At 43.3% G+C, this 23,386-nt stretch overlaps 1 protein-coding gene across 2 annotated transcripts; it reads right to left on the reverse strand.

Annotated features, from left to right (window-relative positions):
• Positions 1-987: 987 nt before the first annotated feature.
• Positions 988-23,097, reverse strand: LOC109873662 (interleukin-6 receptor subunit beta-like). 2 transcript variants are annotated; one of them, XM_031809537.1, is made up of 16 exons: positions 22,929-23,097; positions 22,258-22,311; positions 19,292-19,348; positions 19,059-19,182; positions 18,743-18,900; positions 18,421-18,566; positions 17,388-17,529; positions 17,169-17,251; positions 16,789-16,993; positions 4,045-4,224; positions 3,748-3,879; positions 3,315-3,476; positions 2,780-2,923; positions 2,585-2,678; positions 2,378-2,459; positions 988-2,252 (listed from the first exon to the last, which is right to left on the reverse strand). In XM_031809537.1, exons 1-16 carry the CDS (start codon positions 22,966-22,968, stop codon positions 1,794-1,796), a joined length of 2,262 nt encoding a protein of 753 aa, XP_031665397.1. In that variant the 5' UTR covers positions 22,969-23,097; the 3' UTR covers positions 988-1,793. The 2 variants fall into 2 exon arrangements, with proteins under 2 accessions (XP_031665397.1, XP_031665398.1); XM_031809538.1 differs by having other exon boundaries at positions 19,059-19,208; positions 22,929-23,075.
• Positions 23,098-23,386: the final 289 nt, after the last annotated feature.

The following is a 23,386-nucleotide window of genomic DNA, read 5'->3' on the forward strand; positions in this document are numbered from 1 at the left end:
CCTCTTGACACACCGTTCGCAACCCGGAAGCACCAACGTATCAGAGCACTGCATCGCACTGTCCAGCTGGCGACCGAAGTCAGCTTGTAGGGACCTGGCCCACCCAAGGGGTCGTTAGAGCGCGATGGGACAAGGAAATCCCTGCCGGCCAAACCCTCCCCTAACCCGGGTTACGCTGGGCCAATTGTGTACCGCCTCACGGGCCTCCTGGTCGGCTGTGACACCGCCTGGGATCGAACCCGGGTCTGTAGTGACACCTCAAGCACTGCAGTACCTTAGACTCAGCGGTTCTGTTCAACAGCACTTCAGCACTCGGCGGGTCCTGTTCTGTGAGATTGTGTGCCCAACCACTTCGCGGCTGAGCCGTTGTTGCTCCTAGACGTTTCCACCTCACAATAACAGCACGTACAGTTGGCCCGGGGCAGCTCTAGCAGGGCAGACATTTGACAAACTGACTTGTTAGAAAGGTGGCATTCTGTGACAGTGCCACGTTGAAAGTCACTGAGCTCTTCAGTAAGGCCATTCTACTGACAATGTTTGTCAATGGAGATTGCATGACTGTGTGCTCGATTTTATACACCTGTCAGCAACGGGTGTGGCTGAAATGACAAATCACGTTAATTTGAAGGGGTGTCCTACATTTGTATATATAGTGTATCTACAGGTAACTGCCAAAATGAAGTAAATGAGAGATTCAAAGTATATTGAAAGCTGGTGCTTCCTCACAGGTGTGGATTCTGACTTAATTAAGCAATTAACATCCTATCATGCTTCGGGTCATGTATAAAAATGTCCAGTTGGCCATTATTTTGGCTACCATGGCTAGAAGACAAGATCTCAGTGACTTTGTAAGAGGGGTCTCAAAGGAACGTAGGGTGTTTTAAAGGGTGTGTCACCTGATCTCAACCCAATTAAACACTTATGGAAGTCTCAGTAGCGGTCTCTGAGACATCGTTTTCCTCCATCAAGAAAACACCAAAACAGGTCCACTCTGCCAGTTTACATAAACAGAGAATAAAATGGTTTCTAATCCATGATTTCATTTAAAACCATTAAAAAGTCCCATTCATATAAAGAGCAGTCAATCAACGCCACTCTTGTGCAATGTCTGCTTCTTGGACAATCCCTCAACACACTATCTTGTGGCTAACACATAGCAGCTATCAATACATGTATTGACAGGATAACAGCTTGAGTTTGTTATGAGTTCCCCTACATCATTAAACGTTTTCTCATTCCAGAGTTATGACAATCCCATCGTGTTGAGAGCGCTAAATCCGTCTGAGAATATCACAGTGAGATAAATCCACAATGGATGGCCTCGCTAGACTGTCCACTGTTCATTTGCCATCTCCCAAGCTGGGCTCAGGGGAAGAGATAATCAATTCATTGTTTGAATAGGCCAGAAATGTGACACCTCACTGCCTATGCAAATGTGGGGTCTGAAACCTGACGCTTCAAGTCAGCTCTGCAATTAGAGAGTGGATACGGAGAGCAGGCAGATGAGGCTTTTTCGCATTATAAGTCACGGGACCCTACAGTGTTAACAGAGCGCTTTACACCAAAATGTCAGTCGTAACCAGTCCAGAACCGCTCAAACACCTAAGAATATGCTAGTTAACAGGGTGACACTGATGGCAGCCGGTAGCTCTGTTACATAGAGAAAGGCCTAGAATGGTTGCACAGCATCTCAGTGAGAAAAGCAGATTCTAGAATCTACAGTAAACATTCTCAAAGAACCACCTTAGTGTTCAGAGATGGACTGGTGCTGCGTTGTGTCTGGTGGATGTAATCTAACTCTGGCCTGGCTTGACTGATCTGGCTTGACTGATCTGGCTTGACTGATCCTGGGATTCCAATGATGACAATGATGATGATGACGACGTATTGGTTGGAACACAGTGTGGCATAGCCTGTTGGAAGAGTTCCATGGTGGTGTAATCACTTAGAAAGGCCAACGGGTGGCACTGGTGGGCCACCGTACTAATGAGGACAGGGTCCGTCTGTCTCATGTCTGTGGGAATCGATGTAATGGTGTCAGAAGTTGGATCTTGAGCTCTGTCTGTGGCTATGGTTGACAGAGAAGGCCCTTGGCTCTCCCCATGGTCTGTGTTGAGGTGTAGACATGAGTCAGCATTGCGATGGAGGTTGCCAACGGGAGACATTTCTTCTCTTCCATTGACAATGTGTAGACTGTTGGAGTCCCCCTCTTCTTCCTTCAACATCTGTCGGTTGATGAGCTCCAGGAGTTCCTATGAGAATAAATCAATTTTTATTGTCCCGGAGGCAGAAGAAAACCAACAGCAACAGGGCATGATCTGAGACATGCTGTAAAAATGCTATGAAACTCTCCTGCATCATTATACCATTTTCTTACCAGATCGCAGACCCCATCTATTTTCTGGATGGCATTGCTGTTACCTGGATTGGGGATATTCGGCCAAAGTAGTTTCTTTGCTCTGAAAATACAACACGTTGACATGTAATTAATTCCATCACTTGAATTTCACTGGACAACAGTTAAGAATAAAGCAAAACGAATAGATATAAATACACCTTTGACCTAGAAACATGACAACTGTACCTTTTTAACAACTGAGAGCCGAGATGAACCACCAGTAAGAGTAAAGTTACTCCAACAATGGACCCCGCTATCACACCACTCACAGCCAGGGATGCTGGGGAGGGACAGAAGACAGTACTGGTCTGCCATTCAAAATGTGGGATATCAGAGATGTTAATTGCAATATAACCACTGTTGATAGATCAACAAGCAAACCTTCAGGTTTGGTTTCAAAGTATGCAGCCGAGCTTCTCACTCCCATTCCTGCACCAGTGAAGGCAGACAACTGGACCCGGTATACAGTACTGCTCTGTAGGTCTACCAACTCATAGCTGGTTGAACCAGCATCCACAGTGATGTCTGTTGCAGCGAGAACACCAATAGTTAAAGTCAGTGACGCATTCAGAATAAGAAGTAGTAACCTCACAAGAATCATTTTAAGGAAGTTAACACTTCAACAACGGTTCTCGTTTTAAACTCGGGCCTTTTGGGAACTAGACGTGGTGGTAAGAATATCTGTTAGTGTGCAGGAAGGCTTAACTTCAAAGAAAAAAGAAGTGTACATATTTATCAGATATTAGTCACAAACTATGAAACATTCTACGTGTGACATGGAAAAGACAGTAGGAGAAGTCGCACGTTGCTCACATTCTACTGTATAAATACTCACTCACTGCACGTCTCTTGGGCCAACATCAACTTGGCACCTGTTTGTGAGCATCCAAATAAAGACTACATCAATAAATCTTACTTGGTTCAGTATCTGTCCAGTCCTGCAGCCTCTCTGTGTAATGGAGGAAGTAGCCCAGCAGGAAACCTCTGTTGTCCTCCTCGGGGACAGCCGTCCACTCCAGCACCATGGAACTCTGGCTAACATTACTGCTGCTGATGTTCCCTGGGGCACTGATGGGGGCTGAGAGGAAAAGACACTGAATCTTATTGCAATGCATTGATGACTAATTGTTAGGGTTGTTTGATTTAGACATACAGGTGCTAAGGTGTAATGTACTTATACTGCAACCAGCTTGTAAGTATATGAAGTGGCTCCCTGTGTCTGCGCTTATGGTATGTGTTTGTGTGACGATGAGATGCCCCTTGTGTTCTACTCCAGCACTGGTTTAATCTAGTACAACCCAAAGGAGATGTTAAGTGTGGCCTTAAAATCAGTTTAATTTTAGACTCACATCCTTCAGTGAAGAAGGACTGGATGCTCCCATAGGTGCTCTCACTGTTGTTGATGAACTTCAGGTTGCAGGGTTCTTTATGTGGCCTTGTGTGCAGAGTGAAGGTGTACTTCTTATACAGCTCTAATGGCTCTATAATTCAAAAAGCAACAAGAGTGGTTTTAAATGGGGAAACATCTTTCATCAGGACAAACTGGTGGTAGGCGGCTTATATCTGTCAAACATATGCAATGTGTCTGGATATGTGAATCCCACTGTTGTTTTCATGTTAACGCAGGAGAGAGGTATGTACCCTACCCTCCAAGTGTATGACTTCATAGTTGTTCTCATCCTCATAGAAGGACTTGTGAGCAGCTTTCTCTCCTCTCCTCCACCACTCCACTGAGAAGCAGGAGTAGGTTTTGATCAGGTCATCCACCCAGGAGACAGTGAAGGACGTGTTGCCATTGAATGTCACATTCAGCCTCCCATATAAGTCTGTAGAGACAAGCCAAACAACACGTCAAGGTCCTTTCTCCTGCATCCGAGATGTCTTTGAGATGTCCCACTTCAACAGGCTGATTTCAAGCATTGTTAAAATGGAAAGACTCGAAACCCCATCATTGTGTCATGAAACCATGAAAAGTAGTGCACCTAAGCTGAGATGTGGTGTTTCATCATCAAGCCCTATGAAAAACTAGCTTTCATGAGGAGCGCCACAAGAAAGGAAAGGAAGACCCAAACTATTAGAGATCCCAGTCTCATAAATTGCAGCACAAATAAATGCTTCACAGAGTTCAAGTAACAGACACATCTCAACACCAACTGTTCAGAGGAGATTACATGAGTCAGGCCTCATGGTCGAATTGCTGCAAAGAAACCACTAGTAAAGGACACCAATAATAAGAAGAGACTTGCTTGGCCCAAGAAGCATGTGCAATCAACATTAGACTGGTGGAAATCTGTCCTTTGGTCTGATGAGTCCAAATTTGAGATTTTTGGTTCCAACCGCCGTGTCTTTGTGAGACGCAGAGTAGGTGAACGGATGATGTCAGCATGTGTGGTTCTCACCGTGAAGCATTAAGGAAGAAATTCCACAAATGAACTTTTAACAAGGCACACACATGTTAATTGAAATGCATTCCAGATGATTACGTCATGAATCTGGTTGAGAGAATGCCAAGAGTGTGCAAAGCTATCATCAAGGCAAAGGGTGGCTACTTTGAAGAATCTGAAATATTAAATATATTTAGATTTGTTCAACACTTTTTTGGTTACTGCATGATTCCATATGTGTTATTTCATAGTGTTGATGTCCTCACTATTATTCTACAATGTAGAAAATAGTAAAAATAAAGAAAAATCCTTGAATGAGTAGGTGTGTCCAAACGTTTGACTGGTACTGTATTTGGAGACTTAAGTGCCAAAAATAAATACATTTTAGGGGTGACTATCTATTCTTCCATGTAGTGAATCTGTTATTCAATGCGTTTGTATGGGCTCGTAGCAATAACGGCAAATACAATTTTTTATCAACATTTTTTGGAGATACTTCAAGGGGTCTTACAATTCTAAATCAAGTTGCAAAATTATCCTTAGTTTGACCTTCAGTTCCATGTAGCTTAGTATAACCTTTTTTTTGAGAGTCTTGTGAAAATCATTGTTGGTGTTTCAAGTGCATGTAAAAGGCAACATCAAAACACAAAAGGCAGACTGTGTCTCTCTTATACAATCAAATGGTTTTCAAATGCCAATTCTTTATACTGTAAATATTGATTGGTGATGATTTTCAGACAATATTTTAATTGACCCTTTTGGTCTTTAAATGATGTTCAGCTTATTAAGGCTTCATTAAGCGTTCATAAGTAGCACGTTAAATGTGTTACAAAGCACCTATAACCGTATGTCATGCTTTATAAAGGGTTCATACATGTTGCATGACTGTGACAATCACCAATGCCATATGTGACATAATCCACTATGTCGAATATGATATAGACATGTGCTTTATAAATGGTGACATGTTGTGCTGAAGTGATGTCATGTTAGTCACATAACACCTAATCTTGTTCCCAGACACTTCTGCCCCAAATGGTCTGGTGGACCAACACATTAAACTAGGCCTTCATTAGTTAAGGTTAGGTTTACAATACATTTTAAGAAGATACGGGTTTAGCCATTCTCTGGTCACTCCCACTAAGGTCAACTTTGAATGGTTGATGTTCCAGGCTTATATGTGCCTGGAACAATGTAATAGTCCGGTGGCCATTTGATTAATTGTTCAGCAGTCTTATGGCTTGGGGGGTAGAAGCTTTTAAGGATCATTTTAGGTCCTAGAATTGGCACTCTGGTACCACTTGCCGTGTGGTAGCAGATTAAACAGTCTATGACTTGGATGCCTGGAGTCTGACAGTTTTATGGGCTGTACTCTGACACCGCCTGGTATAGAGGTCCTGGATGACAGGAAGCTTGGCCCCAGTGATGTACTGGGCCGTATACACTACCCTCTGTAGCGCATTACGGTCAGATGCTGAGCAGTTTCCATACCAGGCGGTGATGTAACCGGTCACGATGCTCTCGATGGTGCAGCTCTAGAAAATTTTGAGGATCTGAGGACCCACGCCAAATATTTTCAGTCTCCTGAGGGAAACGTATCGCATGACGTCGTACTTAATTTAAAGTCCGACTCCTTTAGTCATTCATAGCACATACATAGATGCCTTGTATCATATGACGCTGTACTTACTATAAAGTCAGACACATTTGGTCATAATCATAACGCATACATAAAGGCTTAATGATGTAAACACACATGTATTAACACTTAGGGAATTATCACTAACAACCAAAACAAATAAATGTTAAAGACCTGTTTAAACATTTCCTTTTATTTGTACATTTTTTAAACAATACAAATAAATAAAGTTTCAAAAAGTCCAGCAATTACATCGAACATTACACAGGGCTGTGAATAGTGTAGCTTGTCCCTGGGCTGGCAGACGAATGGTTCTTGCCTCTCTTCCTGCTGGAGGTACTGCATGTTGGGTCCAACCTTAAAAGTAACAATAAAGAAAGTTAGCAGTTCTGTTAGGAAATGCCTTTGTCACACCATCTGAATAAGGTCATTTCTGTGCTGCGCCAGAAACTCTAATGGGATGATGGGGAAACTCCATTCAATTCCTATTATTATTTTCATCTTTCATTTACAAATCTCACGACTTGACTATGAGACGTGGTTGTATCTAGGGGGATTTGTATTCAGCTGAGCCTGCTCGCTAGCAAAATCTTGGCTAACTATCAATTGCTGTGAAGTCACCAAAATAACGATTGAGGTAGCTACAGTATGCAATCTAATTCAACACTGAACTACAACAAACACATTTAAATTCCAAGAAATAAAAGGCTAATTTACTTGTTTTTTGCTGTCCAATGGTAGCACAAGTGGGTCTTTGATTTGCGAACTCATCACATGATCTGCTTCTCGTCAGCAACACTACAAAAGTACTTCTGGGTCATGGAATTTCTGAAATATTCTAAATAAAAGTCCCCCACATAACAGTAGAAAAGTGACCGTGAAATGCTTACTTACAAGCCCTTAAATAATGCAGTTTCAAGAAAATATTTACAAAATAAACTAAAGTAAAAAATGTTGCACAATAAAATAACAATAGCGAGGCTACATATAGGGGGTACCCTTACCGAGTCAATGTGTGGGGGTATAGGTTAGTCGGGGTAATTGAGGTAATTTGTACATGTAGGTAGGGGTAAAGTGACCCTGCATAGATAATAAACAGAGAGTAGCAGCAGTGTAAAAACATTCATCACAAAACCAACTGACATTGACAACTACTTTAATGATTTCTTTAATTGTGAAGATTAGCAAACTGAGGCATGACATGTCAGCAACAAACACTGACACTACACATCCAAGTATATCTGACCAAATTATGAAAGACAAGCATTGCAATTTTGAGTTCAGTAAAGTGAGTGTGAAAGAGGTGAACAAATTATTGTTGTCTATCAACATTGACAAGCCATTAGGGTCTGACAACTTGGATGGAAAATTACTTAGGACATAGCAGATGATATTTCCACTCCTATTTGCCATATTTTCAATTTAAGCCTCCTAGAAAGTGTGTGCCCCAGGTTTGGAGGGAAGCAAAAGTAATTCCGCTACCTAAGCCCCCTTTACTGGCTCAAATACCAATTAGCCTGCTACCAACCCTTAGTAAACTTTGGGGAAAAATTGTGTTTGACCAGATTCAATGCTATTTTACCATAAACAAATTGACAACAAACTTTCAGCATGCTTATACAGAAGAACATTCAACAAGCACAGCACTTACACAAATAGACTGATGATTGGCAAAAATGATGATGATAAAAATATTGTGGGGGCTGTTTTGTTTGACTTCAGTGCCGCTTTTGACATTATAGTCTGCTGCTGGAAAAACTTGTGTTATGGCTTTACACCCCCTGCTATACTGTGGATAAAGAGTTACCTGTCTAACAGAACACAGAGGGTGTTATGGCTTTACACCCCCTGCTATACTGTGGATAAAGAGTTACCTGTCTAACAGAACACAGAGGGTGTTATGGCTTTACACCCCCTGCTATACTGTGGATAAAGAGTTACCCATCTACCAGAACACAGAGGGTGTTATGGCTTTACACCCCCTGCTATATTGTAGATAAAGAGTTACCTGTCTAACAGAACACAGAGGGTGTTATGGCTTTACACCCCCTGCTATATTGTGGATAAAGAGTTACCTGTCTAACAGAACACAGAGGTTGTTATGGCTTTACACCCCCTGCTATATTGTGGATAAAGAGTTACCTGTCTAACAGAACACAGAGGGTGTTATGGCTTTACACCCCCTGCTATATTGTAGATGAAGAGTTACCTGTCTAACAGAACACAGAGGGTGTTATGGCTTTACACCCCCTGCTATATTGTAGATAAAGAGTTACCTGTCTAACAGAACACAGAGGGTGTTATGGCTTTACACCCCCTATACTGTGGATAAAGAGTTACCTGCCTAACAGAACACAGAGGGTGTTATGGCTTTACACCCCCTGCTATACTGTGGATAAAGAGTTACCTGCCTAACAGAACACAGAGGGTGTTATGGCTTTACACCCCCTGCTATACTGTGGATAAAGAGTTACCTGTCTAACAGAACACAGAGGGTGTTATTTAATGGAAGCCTCTCCAACATAATTCAGGTTGAATCAGGAATTCACCAGGGCAGCTGTCTAGGCCCTTTACTTTTTAAAATCTTTACTAATGACATGCCACTGGCTTTGAGTAAGGCCAGCATGTCTGTGTATGCAGATGACTCAACACTATACACGTCAGCTACTACAGCGACTGAACTGACCAACACTTAACAAAGAGCTGCAGTTAGTTTCAAGTGGGTGGCAAGGAATAAGTTAGTCCTAAATATTTCTAAAACTAAAAGTGTTGTATTTGGGACAAATCATTCACTAAGCCTTAAACTTAAACATTGTAAGAAATAATGTGGAAATTGAGGAAATAATGTGGAAATTGAGCAAGTTGAGGTGACTAAACTACTTGGAGTAACCCTGGATTGTACTGTCATGGTCAAAACATATTGATACAACAGTAGCTAAGATGGGGAGAAGTCTGTCCATAATAAAGCGCTGCTCTACATTCTTAACAACACTATCAACAAGGCAAGTCCTACAGGCCTGTCATGGTCTGACCATCGATCGTATGTGTTTTCCTTGTTTTAGTGTTGGTCAGGACTTGAGCTGGGTGGGCATTCTATGTTGTGTGTCTGGTTTGTCTATTTCTATGTTTGGCCTGATATGGTTCTCAATCAGAAGCAGGTGTTAGTCATTGTCTCTGATTGGGAACCATATTTAGGTAGCCTGTTTTGTGTTGGGTTTTGTGGGTGATTGTCCTTAGTGTCTTTGGTCCTGTCTCTGTGTTAGTTTACGCAAGTATAGGCTGTTTCGGTTTTCGTTACGTTTGTTACGCTATTTGTTTTGTAGTGCTTATAATTGATTCGTGTTTTACATGTGTTTATTAAACATGGATCGCAATCTACACGCTGCATTTTGGTCCGACTCTCCTTCACCACAAGAAAGCCGTTACAGAATCACCCACCACAAAAGGACCAAGCAGCGTGTCAACAGGCAGGAGCCGCAGGAGAGGCAGCAGCAGCAGGAGCAGCAGCAGCTACAGTGGGAGAGGCTGCACCACTTGGAGAAATGGACTTGGGAGGAGATTCTAGATGGGAGAGGACCCTGGGAACAGCCTGGAGATTATTGTCGCCCCAAAGCCGAGCTGGAGGCAGCAAAAGCAGAGAGGCGGCATTATGAGGAGCTAGCACGGCAGAGCGGATGGAAGCCCGAGAGTCAGCCCCAAAAATTTATTGGGGGGGGCTCACAGGGAGTAGGGCTACGCCAGGTAGGAGACCTGCGCAAACTCCCTGTGCTTACCGGGGGGCTAGAGAGACCGGGCAGGCATCGTGTTATGCAGTGGTGCGCACGGTGTCCCCAGTGCGGGTGCATAGCCCGGTGCGGTATATTCCAGCTCCTCGTATCGGCCGGGCTAGAGTGGGCATCGAGCCAGGTAAGGTTGGGCAGGCTCGGTGCTCAAGAGCTCCAGTGCGCCTACATGGTCCGGTCTATCCAGTACCACCTCCACACCCCAGCCCTCCGGTAGCAGCTCCCCGCACCAGGCTTCCTGTGCGTGTCCTCGGTCCAGTACCACCAGTGACAGCACCACGCATCAGGCCTACAGTGCGCCTCGCCTCTACACCGCTGCTGGAGTCTCCTGCCTGTTCAGCGCAGCCAGAGCTGTCAGTCTGCATGGAGCAGCCAGAGCTGTCAGTCTGCACGGAGCTGCCAGTCTGCACGGAGCTGCCAGTCTGCATGGAGCTGCCAGTCTACAAGGAGCTGCCAGTCTGTAAGGAGCTGCCAGTCTGCAAGGAGCTGCCAGTCTGCACGGAGCCGCCAGAGCTGCCAGTCTTTAAGAAGCCGCCAGAGCTGTCAGCCTATATGGAGCAGCCAGAGCCGCCAGTCAGCATGGAGCAGCCAGATCCGTCAGTCTGCCAGGATCCGCCAGTCAACCAGACTCTTCCAGATCCACCAGTCAACCAGACTCTTCCAGATCCGCCAGTTAACCAGACTCTTCCAGATCCGCCAGTTAACCAGACTCTTCCAGATCCGCCAGTCAACCAGACTCTTCCAGATCTGCCAGTCAACCAGACTCTTCCAGATCCGCAAGACTCTTCCAGATCTGCCAGTCAGCCGGACTCTTCCAGATCTGCCAGTCAGCCGGACTCTTCCAGATCTGCCAGTCAGCCGGACTCTTCCAGATCTGCCAGTCAGCCGGACTCTTCCAGATCTGCCAGTCAGCCGGACTCTTCCAGATCTGCCAGTCAGCCGGACTCTTCCAGATCTGCCAGTCAGCCGGACTCTTCCAGATCTGCCAGTCAGCCGGACTCTTCCAGATCTGCCAGTCAACCAGACTCTTCCAGTGCCGCCAGTCTGCCCAGCGCCGCCAGTCTGCCCAGCGCCGCCTGGCTGCCCAGCGGAGTCAGTGCCGTCAGTCTGCCCAGCGGCGTCAGTGCCATCAGTCTGCCCAGCGCCGCCAGTGCCGTCAGTCTGCCCAGCGCCGCCAGTGCCGTCAGTCTGCCCAGCGCCGTCAGTCTGCCCAGCGCCGCCAGTGCCGTCAGACTGCCCAGCGCCGCCAGTGCCGTCAGTCTGCCCAGCGCCGCCAGTGCCGTCAGTCTGCCCAGCGCCGCCAGTGCCGTCAGTCTGTCCAGCGCCGCCAGTGCCGTCAGTCTGCCCAGCGCCGCCAGTGCCGTCAGTCTGCCCAGCGCCGCCAGTGCCGTCAGTCTGTCCAGCGCCGCAAGTGCAGCCAGTCTGCCAGGATCAGTTAGATCCGCCAGTCTGCCAGGATCCGCCAGTCTGCCAGGATCCGCCAGTCGGCCAGGATCCGCCAGTCGGCCAGGATCCGCCAGATCCGCCAGTCAGCCAGGATCCGCCAGTCAGCCAGGATCTGCCGAAACCACCAGCCAGCCAGGATCTGGTAGATCCATCAACCTGCCTGAGCTTCCTCTCACTCCTGAGCTTCCCCTCAGTCCCGAGCTACCCCTCAGTCCTGAGCTACCTCAGTCCGGAGCTGCCCCTCAGTCCAGTGGGGCCCGTTGTTATGTTTCCTAGGCCAAGGTCAGCGGCGAGGGTCGCCACTCAAGGGACGCTAAGGAGGTGGACTAAGACAATTATGGAGTGGGGTCCACGTCCAGCGCCAGAGCCGCCACCGCGGACAGATACCCACCCAGACCCTCCCCTATAGGTTTAGGTTGTGCGTTCGGAGTCCGCACCTTGGGGGGGGGGGGGGGGGTTCTGTCACGGTCTTACCATCGTTCGTATGTGTTTTCCTTGTTTTAGTGTTGGTCAGGATGTGAGCTGGGTGGGCATTCTATGTTGTGTGTCTGGTTTGTCTATTTCTATGTTTGTCCTGCTATGGTTCTCAATCAGAGGCAGGTGTTAGTCATTGTCTCTGATTGGGAACCATATTTAGGTAGCCTGTTTTGTGTTGGGTTTTGTGGGTGATTGTCCTTAGTGTCTTTGGTCCTGTCTCTGTGTTAGTTTACGCAAGTATAGGCTGTTTCGGTTTTCGTTACGTTTGTTACGTTATTTGTTTTGTAGTGTTTATAATTGATTCGTGTTTTACATTTGTTTAAACATGGATCGCAATCTACACGCTGCATTTTGGTCCGACTCTCCTTCACCACAAGAAAGCCGTTACAAGGCCCTAGGTTTGTCGCACCTGGACTACTGTTCAGTCATGTGGTTAGGTGCCACAAAAAGGGAAAAAGACGTCTCTTCAGTCTCCAAGTTCAGAACAAACTATGGGAGGCACACAGTACTACATAAAGCCATGACTACATGGAACTCAGTAACTGATTCCACATCAAGTAACTGATGCAAGCAATTAAATTTGATTTAAAAGACAGTTACAAATGCACCTTATATAACGTAGACTGTGAAGTAACACAAACCAGGCACAGACACATGCGTACACACAATAACATAGTCATTATACACACACACGGATTTTGTACTGTAGATATGTGGTAGTGGTGGAGTAGGGGCCTGAGGGCACACAGTGTGTTGTGAAAGTATGGTAATGTCTTAATTTTGCTGGACCCCAGGAAGAGTAGCTGCTTCCTTGGGATATGGAATACATATAGACTTACACGGAACCCAAACCGGTTGCGCACGTGCGCCATCGTGCACTATCGTACATACATTTATTTTGTCCCCCTACACCAAACGTGATCACGACACACAGGTTAAAATATCAAAACAAACTCTGAACCAATTACATTAATTTGGGGACAGGTCAAAAAGCATTAATAATGTATGGCAATTTAGCTAGTTAGCTTGCACTTTCTAACTAATTTGTCCTATATAGCAAGCTTGCTGTTGCTAGCTAACTTGTCCTGGGATATAAACATTGAGTTGTTATTTTACCTGAAATGCACAAGGTCCTCTACTCCGACAATTAATCCACACAACCGAATAATTTCTAGTCCTCTCTCCTCCTTCTAGGCTTTTTCATCTTTGAACTTATATGGTGATTGGCATCTACACTTTCATAGTATTACCACGACAACTGGCAAAACATTACGTCTTTCAATCACCCACATGGGTATAACCAATGAGGAGATGGCACGTGGGTACCACGAGAGGCAGGACTTGCAGTGCGATCTGTGTCAGAAATAGGAACGACTTCTATTTTAGCCCTTGGCAATGCAGACGGGAGCAGTGTGGGTGCAATAATTGAATAACATGGATTTCTACATTTATTTTGCAACGCGAGCTGTCTGGTCAGCCTATAAGAGCAATAACTATTCTGGGTGCTACAGTAAAAGTATTGTAAGGAATTCTCAGTAGGGTCAGTAGAATGTATATATGGTATCATGGCCGAATCACATCACATGTGCGCTGACTACACTAGTCATCCTCTGATGTGGTTTATGGCATTGTTGTGAACACATAAAATCCTATTTTGTTTTATGTAGTGCTTATGAAGGCTTTATGAAACCTTTATAAGTGGCACCTCGTTTAAAGTGGGATCAAAATGGGTCAAGAAGACACTGGGAATAGAATACTTTTCCTAGGGCACTAATTATAGGCTACAGTTACCAGGCCCATTGTGAAATTATAAATGATGTTACATTCAGAATGTTTAGGGCTATGTAAGTTATAGCAGGGATAACATGAGGTAACATGTATAAAGTATGCCTTTATGTGAGAAGATTGATGTGAACCCAGGTCTCCTGCTTATCAAAACACTCCCTTAGTCTACTCAGCCAGTCTGCAGGACTAAACTGTTGTGCTGAACCACCCTTGTTACATTCCGCACACCCAATTCAGACTTGAGATAAGTAGACTTAGCATGGACTCAATAAAACATGGACTTAAGTCAAAACATGTTTGTCCATGTTAAATCAACTCTAATCTCAAGTCTGAATAGAAATTCTCTAAGATGGCAAATTGATTTGGAATTAGACACACTCAACCACACAGCAACTTACCGTGTGAGGAACTTGGGCCCCCATATCAGAAGACAAATGTTTAGATTATTAAAGGCCAAATATGAACTTCAAACACTGTGCTGCCCTACTGTTTAGAATTCCCCCAGTCTGGGAAATGGATTTGGAGGGAGGGGACTCAAGTCAGGTGTGCCATCTAGCAAACTCTATGGTCAAGTATTACAAACAAGCAAGTTTGTGTGCGCCACTACTGTATTCAGGTCCTTCACGAACGCAGGAAAGAACACACCAAACGTTCAGGTAAAACTCTCCAAAACAATCCAAGAAAGTATGTGGCAATGACAACAGAAAAGGAATTCACTCAACTAGACTCCCATTTACATTGTTTGGATTCAAAACACCATAATACAGAACACCATGCTTAGGAGCTTTGGAGAGAGGAAATGACACAAAAATAGAAGGGTTCTAATTATGCACTAAACGGGACTCGAAACACCATAATACAGAACACCATGCTTAGGAGCTTTGGAGAGAGGAAATGACACAAAAATAGAAGGGTTCTAATTATGCACTAAACGGGACTCGAAACACCATAATACAGAACACCATGCTTAGGAGCTTTGGAGAGAGGAAATGACACAAAAATAGAAGGGTTCTAATTATGCACTAAACGGGACTCGAAACACCATAATACAGAACACCATGCTTAGGAGCTTTGGAGAGAGGAAATGACACAAAAATAGAAGGGTTCTAATTATGCACTAAACGGGACTCGAAACACCATAATACAGAACACCATGCTTAGGAGCTTTGGAGAGAGGAAATGACACAAAAATAGAAGGGTTCTAATTATGCACTAAACGGGACTCGAAACACCATAATACAGAACACCATGCTTAGGAGCTTTGGAGAGAGGAAATGACACAAAAATAGAAGGGTTCTAATTATGCACTAAACGGGACTCGAAACACCATAATACAGAACACCATGCTTAGGAGCTTTGGAGAGAGGAAATGACACAAAAATAGAAGGGTTCTAATTATGCACTAAACGGGACTCGAAACACCATAATACAGAACACCATGCTTAGGAGCTTTGGAGAGAGGAAATGACACAAAAATAGAAGGGTTCTAATTATGCACTAAACGGGACTCGAAACACCATAATACAGAACACCATGCTTAGGAGCTTTGGAGAGAGGAAATGACACAAAAATAGAAGGGTTCTAATTATGCACTAAACGGGACTCGAAACACCATAATACAGAACACCATGCTTAGGAGCTTTGGAGAGAGGAAATGACACAAAAATAGAAGGGTTCTAATTATGCACTAAACGGGACTCGAAACACCATAATACAGAACACCATGCTTAGGAGCTTTGGAGAGAGGAAATGACACAAAAATAGAAGGGTTCTAATTATGCACTAAACGGGACTCGAAACACCATAATACAGAACACCATGCTTAGGAGCTTTGGAGAGAGGAAATGACACAAAAATAGAAGGGTTCTAATTATGCACTAAACGGGACTCGAAACACCATAATACAGAACACCATGCTTAGGAGCTTTGGAGAGAGGAAATGACACAAAAATAGAAGGGTTCTAATTATGCACTAAACGGGACTCGAAACACCATAATACAGAACACCATGCTTAGGAGCTTTGGAGAGAGGAAATGACACAAAAATAGAAGGGTTCTAATTATGCACTAAACGGGACTCGAAACACCATAATACAGAACACCATGCTTAGGAGCTTTGGAGAGAGGAAATGACACAAAAATAGAAGGGTTCTAATTATGCACTAAACGGGACTCGAAACACCATAATAGTGTTGTCAACCTTTTACGCGTTAGTCTGTTGCAAGGTGTTGCACAATTCTTGATTAAGTGGTGTTACAACACACCGTGTCATGGTTCTGAACACTTTAGGGTGAATGGTTAAGTACATGTTAAATATGTCTCATAACCCCTTACACCCATGCGTGTTAAAACTCCAACGAAGTTAAGGTTTCGTCTCAACACTGGGGGGGGCAGCTCAGTTGCCTCTAGTTTTAATGTTACAAAACACATCATTTTAACAGTGTACTGTTAAGCAGGAGAGCAACTAGTAAATCATTTCCGATGCAAAAACTGAACTTAACTAATAATACTTCAGGCAAAAATAGTTAATAAATCCTAACATGGCCTGAGTGTATAATCCCGATATTGGAGGATAACGGTAGCTATATAACGGTAGCTATATAAAGGTAGCTACGGTAGCTATATAACGGTAGATAACGGTAGCTACGGTAGCTATATAACGGTAGATAACGGTAGCTATAAATAACGGTAGCTATAAAACGGTAGATAACGGTAGCTATATAACGGTAGATAACGGTAGCTATATAACGGTAGATAACGGTAGCTACGGTAGCTATATAACGGTAGCTACGGTAGCTATATAACGGTAGCTATATAACGGTAGATAACGGTAGCTATATAACGGTAGATAACGGTAGCTACGGTAGCTATTTCTACCTTTGTCGTCCAGTGGAGGTATAGTCCTTTGTGCTGCAGGTGAGTTCCCCGCATTGTTGAAGGCAGTGATGGTGAGGTGGTAGGCTGAGTGAGACAGGGCCAGTCGGAGTAGGGTCCTGCTGGTGTTGAAGGCCTCAATGGGGTCCTCTCCTGAGGCCTTCCCCACTGTCACACTGTAGCCCTCCGCTAACTCACTGGCTGCAAACTGGAATGCAAATTGTCGGTGCAAGGTTACAGGCCTACCCATAGATTTATACAACATGTGTCACGTATAGTGTAGTGCAATAAACTATTGTATTACTTTATACCTACAGCTGTTGTAGATATTGTGTTTATGAAGCATGCAGGTTAACTAACAAACATAGTATTGTATAAATTACCTTCCATTTTATGATCACTAATCTACTTCCTTTGGTTTGTGGAAAATCTTCTACCATCTCAATGACAGGCTTATCAGTAAGTTCTAAAAAAGATTGAACGAAACGGACACGTTGCGTTTTCGTTGTTGAACGTCAGTAGATCAGTAGAGTAGAGAATTGAATGACTATTTTTGGTAAGACCATTTCTAATTTGCAGCTTTAGGTCAAAGGTAAACTCACCAGGTGGAACAGTGAAATTCTTGCTCCAGGGGCACTGGGTACATTTGTCGTTGGCCACACACTGTATTTGCACCACATAGGACAGTGAGGAGTTAAGATTACCCAGAGTGCACCTATTGCTATCCTTGGATTGCACTGGTGGCTATAGAGAACACAAATGAGAGGTTAGGTCAGTATACCTTGAGAGAAAAAAACAGTGTAAAGTTGTATATCCTACATGGTCTTCTCCAGTCTTGGACAACTAGGTTAGATTTCCCGGACACAGATTAGGCCTAATCCTGGACTGAAGTGAACTTTCAATGAAGATTCTCCAATGACTAGGCTTAATCTGTGTTCAGGACTAGTCTTATTTTGTGACCGGGGAACTGGCCCCAAGAGTTTCACTATTCATGCCAGTTTGTTTCAAGTCTATAATCTATTTTATAACGGCCAAAATAAAGGAAACACCAACATTAAGTGTGTTAACAGGGCGTTGGGCCACCAGAACAGCTTCAATGCACCTTGGCATAGATTCCATTAGTCTCTGGAACTCTATTGGAAGGATGCGACACACTTCTTCCATGGGAAATTCCATAATTTGGTGTTTTGTTGATGGTGGTGGAAAATGCTGTCTCAGGCACCCATAAGGGTTCAATTGGGTTTCAATCTGGTGACTGAGACACACACACACACACATGCTTGAATGATTGTTTTTCTATCCTTGTGGGAACCAAACAATTGATTCTCATTCAAAATCCTATTTTTACTAATCCTAACCCATATCTCTAATTATATCCCTAGCCTATCCCTAACTCTTAACCCTAACCCCTTTTCAAAGTCTTCTTCTAGCCATGGTAGCCAAAATAATGGGCAACTGGGATACTTGTATACATGACTCACTGCATGATGGGATGTTAATTGCTTAATAAACTTAGGAACCACAAGTGTGTGGTAGCCCAGTTACTCAATTGTTTGCTTTATTTTGGCAATTACCTGCATCTCTTTATGAGCTGCATGTAGCCAGTACCTTTCAGATCTGACTTTTAAAGCCCACCTCTTTCCAGGACTGGCTCTTCAGCTCCTTGTACCTCACAGAGTACAGCGCAATATATTTGTTCTCCTCCCTCCTCCAGGAGGCCTGGATATCCAGCTGTCTTGAATGGCGATTTAAGTCGACGTTAGATGGAGGGCCGCATCGAACTGCAATGTTAAGACAACATAGGCTATGTGATAACGTATCATTGTTATACTCTATTTTGATTCAGCAATAGATAAAAAGGACTGGTCACATCTAATGCTTGCTGTAAACCCATAGGCTATCCTTCTGTCGCATAATGGAAAGGGAATAGATGCATAGATGATTAACATAAACAGACCCAATTGTTGAGGTGAACCGCTGAAAACGTTCTTTGTGCAGCTCTTCGGATCACTCTCGTCAAACAGATGAGCCGTCATGTTGCGCTTTTTTGACAGATTAAAAGTCTGAGATGTCCCTGATATGTTTGCATACATTTTGCAAAAGTGAATCATTTTCCTGTGAAGAATATCAAATTGAATAGGATTTAGTATTTTATTATTTATTTCATGTAATGCTATGCTATTTTGTCTAGTCTACAGTGCAAACAATCAAATGATACAATACAACCATAGAGAGACATTAAATTACTGTTGAATTCTGTTGATACTACTTACTGTTCTATGATGAGTGTGTATCTGTGTGTTTGGTAGACAAGATGCTTTCTAGGTGTCCACATACATTCCCAGCCATTCCTACTTAAGCCCAGAGGTACAAAGCAAACTAATTCACGGACTCCCTCTGAAAAGAAAGGTTGAAAAGAGCAACTAGATTGTCACAATAAAGATTTATCAACCCTCTCAACTGTATTTGAACAAAATCTTAGTGGTTGGAATGGTTCTGTCATTACCTTGGGATGTGACACAGTGTCCGTAATATGAAGAGATATTCTTGGACCCACAGGAGACTGAAATGTACAGTATTGTCAATACATCATGTATCAAAAGATTGAATGATGTGACACCATAAATAAACAGAAGAAATAACAGATATTATGTCAAAATATAAAGTACACATTTTACAAGACCCTGTAAGGGTAATTTTTATGTTTGTGCTATTCTTATAACTAATTACTGTGTTCTATTCATGTGCTGTTCTATAAAGCAATTTCTGTGTTCATGCAAGTGGCTGACTGTACAAATCACACCTATCAGTAGCTCCAATTTGGCAGTACGCCCAGACTTTGTTTTGAGAACAAATGAAAGAGATCTTAGTTTCAAGATCTTGGCTTCGAGAGGAGAAACCTCGTGAGGTGTTGGTCTGTCAAATGTTATGAAACAGTATTGGTCGGTCACATGAATAGATCAAACCGGTAATGATTAATCAATTATGCAAATATAAGTTCTGTGTATAGCCGTATATAAAACAATTGTTGGTTTCTGACAGACGTCTACAGAGGTTTCTGACAGACGTCTACTGTGGTGCATTGAGTTGGTTGGAACCTCTCCAGCGCACTGACAAATAAACAAAAATGAATTTAAGATTGACTTTAAGTGTCCCTGTGTAAGACTTTCCATGACAACGCTCTTTAGATACTAGGTACGCTGTATACGGTGATGCAATAACTACTTTGTACAAAGGAAACAGTGTTACCGTAACCTAACTACCATATAAATCGTGTTGTGCTTTTACCATAGTTTCCAGATAACACTTACAGGAACATGGGTCCACACCCATGTCCTTTGGGTGCCTACTCTAATGCCAACAATAAGATCAGCTTTGTTGCAGAAATCATGCAAGAGGGTGATGGGTCAACTAAAACTAGTGTTGGGTAAGCTACTTTCAAATCATAGTTTACCAAACTAAATTCAGCAAAAAAAGAAACGTCCTCTCACTGTCAACTGCGTTTATTTTCAGCAAACTTAACGTGTAAATATCTGTATGAACATAACAAGATTCAACAACTGAGACAAACTGAACAAGTTCCACAGACATGTGACTAACCGAAATGGAATAATGTGTCCCTGAACAAAGGGGGGGGGGGGTCAAAATCAAAAGTAACAGTCAATGCAGCTAGTGGCCACACCAGATACTAAGTACTGCAGTGCACCTCCTCATGGACTGCACCAGATTTTCCAGTTCTTGCTGTGAGATGTTATCCCACTCTTCCACCAAGGCACCTGCAAGTTTCCAGACATTTCTGAGGGGAATGGCCCTAACCCTCACCATCTGATCCAACAGGTCCCAGACGTGCTCAATGGGATTGAGATCCGGGCTCTTCACTGGCCATGGCAGAACACTGATATTCCTGTCTTGCAGGAAATCATGCACAGAATGAGCAGTATGGCTGGTGGCATTGTCATGCTGGAGGGTCATGCCAGGATGAGCCTGCAGGAAGGGTACCACATGAGGGAGGAGGATGTCTTGCCTGCAATGACAACAAGCTCAGTCCGATGATGCTGTGACACACCGCTCCAGACCATGACGGACTCTCCACCTCCAAATCGAGAGTACAGGCCTCGGTGTAACGCTCATTCCTTCGATGATAAACACAAATCTGACCATCACCCCTGGTGAGACAAAACCACGACTCGTCAGTGAAGACCACTTTTGCCAGTCGTCTGGTCCAGCGATGGTGGGTTTGTGCCCATAGGCGACGTTGTTGCCAGTGATGTCTGCCTTACAACAGGCCGAAAAGCCCTCAGTCCAGCCTCTCTCAGCCTATTGCGGACAGTCTGAGCACTGATGGAGGGATTGTGCATTCCTGGTGTAACTCGGGCAGTTGTTGTTGCCATCCTGTACCTGCCCCGCATGTGTGATGTTCGGATGTACCGATCCTGTGCAAGTGTTGTTACACGTGCTCTGCCACTGCGAGAATGATCAGCTGTCCATACTGTCTCCCTGTAGCACTGACTTAGGTGTCTCACAGTACGGACATTGCAATTTATTGCCCTGGCCACATCTGCAGTCCTCATCTGCAGTCCTCCTTGCAGCATGCCTAAGGCATGTTCACGCAGATGAGCAGGGACCTTTGGCATCTTTTTTTGTGTGTTTTTCAAAGTCAGTAGAAAGGCCTCTTTAGTGTCCTAAGTTTTCATAACTGTGACCTTAATTGCCTACCTGTTAATGACCATTCCACAGGTGCATGTTCATTAATTGTTTATGGTTCATTGAACAAGCATGGGAAACAGTGTTTAAACCCTTTACAATGAAGATCTGTGAAGTTATTTGGATTTTTACTAATTATCTTTGAAAGACAGGGTCCTGAAAAGGGACGTTTCTTTTTTTGCTGAGTTTAATAATTACTTCACACTTGAAGAAGTTAAGCTACACTAAAGCTACCCTTAAGATGAACATAGTTTACTTAACTAAAGATACTTTCAAATAATAGTACTCTACTTCGGGAAAAATTATAATATCTAAATCTACAATGATATAGAATACAAATTTGCAAGAACAGATCACTCTGGGGTCAAGTGATAACTAAGTATGTTGTTTAGCCTATTAATAAAGACAAACACTATGAGAATTAAGCAGGTCTGATGCTGAAAAACAAAGAAAATGATTGCCTATTTCACCCAGATTTGCTTCTCTTTTTGCAAAATAGCAATAGGTAGTTCCAGTAGTTAACTGCACCGCTACATGGCACAAAAGTAATGAACTACTGAAAACACTGCCAAGTTTTTAGTTTAGTTCATTTAGCACCAAGCTACTGCAAAATGCATTATAATTACTATTTGAACTTCATGTAGTTCACTACTCCACAAAACACATTTCTTACTTTTAACGTTACCCCCCCAAAAAAATATGCATTTATGTTTTGTTTTAAACAGTGTTTTGTCTGGAAGCCATTATTTAAGAATAGTTCAAACATACCTGGAGAAACTTGGAGAGGGGAACAGAGTGTGGTAAAATATTCAAAGAGAACACCTAAAAAAAAGGGACAGCAGTAATCAAGACAGCAGTAACCAAGACAGCAGTAACCAAGACAGCAGTAACCAAGACAGCAGTAATCAAGACAGCAGTAATCAAGACAGCAGTAATCAAGACAGCAGTAACCAAGACAGCAGTAACCAAGACAGCAGTAACCAAGACAGCAGTAATCAAGACAGCAGTAACCAAGACAGCAGTAACCAAGACAGCAGTAACCAAGACAGCAGTAACCAAGACAGCAGTAACCAAGACAGCAGTAACCAAGACAGCAGTAACCAAGACAGCAGTAACCAAGACAGCAGTAACCAAGACAGCAGTAACCAAGACAGCAGTAACCAAGACAGCAGTAACAGATAATCGAAGATCGTCATCATTCCTGGGACACCTGCTTACTCAAAATTAGATATACTGAGTGGAGGAGTCTAGAATGAGGAAATAGTTCAAAAGACAACCTCATTGACATACAGTAGATTGGGGAATGGAGGATGGGATACACCGTGTGCTGGAAATGTAGATTTCTTAGATGTAGTCTTTCGACTTTTACAGAATTAAGGTGGAGATTTTTAAATTTTCTGTCAAATGTTCTAACACAAAATGAGAAGAAAAGTACTTACCAAAGAGTAAGTAGGGCAGAGGTTTGTGCAGAAAATGCATTGTTGGTCTTTGTGTCTAGAATAGAATAGAATAGAGCTCCAAGTCACAGCATCACATTCATAGCCATATTTTATGTCTGACTGGTTTTGTGTCTGACAGCCAAGAAGGTCTGTGTGGTTTTGAAGTGGCTTGATGAGCAGTAGCTAACCATTCATGTGTGCTCACCACCCACATGCGCAAGCCCACAGAAAGAGAGCAAGAGAGAGAAAAAAAATGAAAATCTATCTGGATGAGTTGACTTCTCTTTTCTATTCAGAACAAATGACTGGTATGAACTGAGTGTTACTCAGACAAAGAAATAGCCCAAGTTTAAGCTATTTCAGGATTTCTAACAAGTTCTCTCTCTGCTTTCAAGGAATTGCATTCGCAATTCTCTGAAAAACAACAAATATATATATCAAATCAAATCAAATGTTAT

This window comes from Oncorhynchus kisutch, linkage group LG29 (genome assembly GCF_002021735.2).
Source record: "Oncorhynchus kisutch isolate 150728-3 linkage group LG29, Okis_V2, whole genome shotgun sequence".
NCBI classification, from domain to species: Eukaryota; Metazoa; Chordata; class Actinopteri; order Salmoniformes; family Salmonidae; genus Oncorhynchus; species Oncorhynchus kisutch.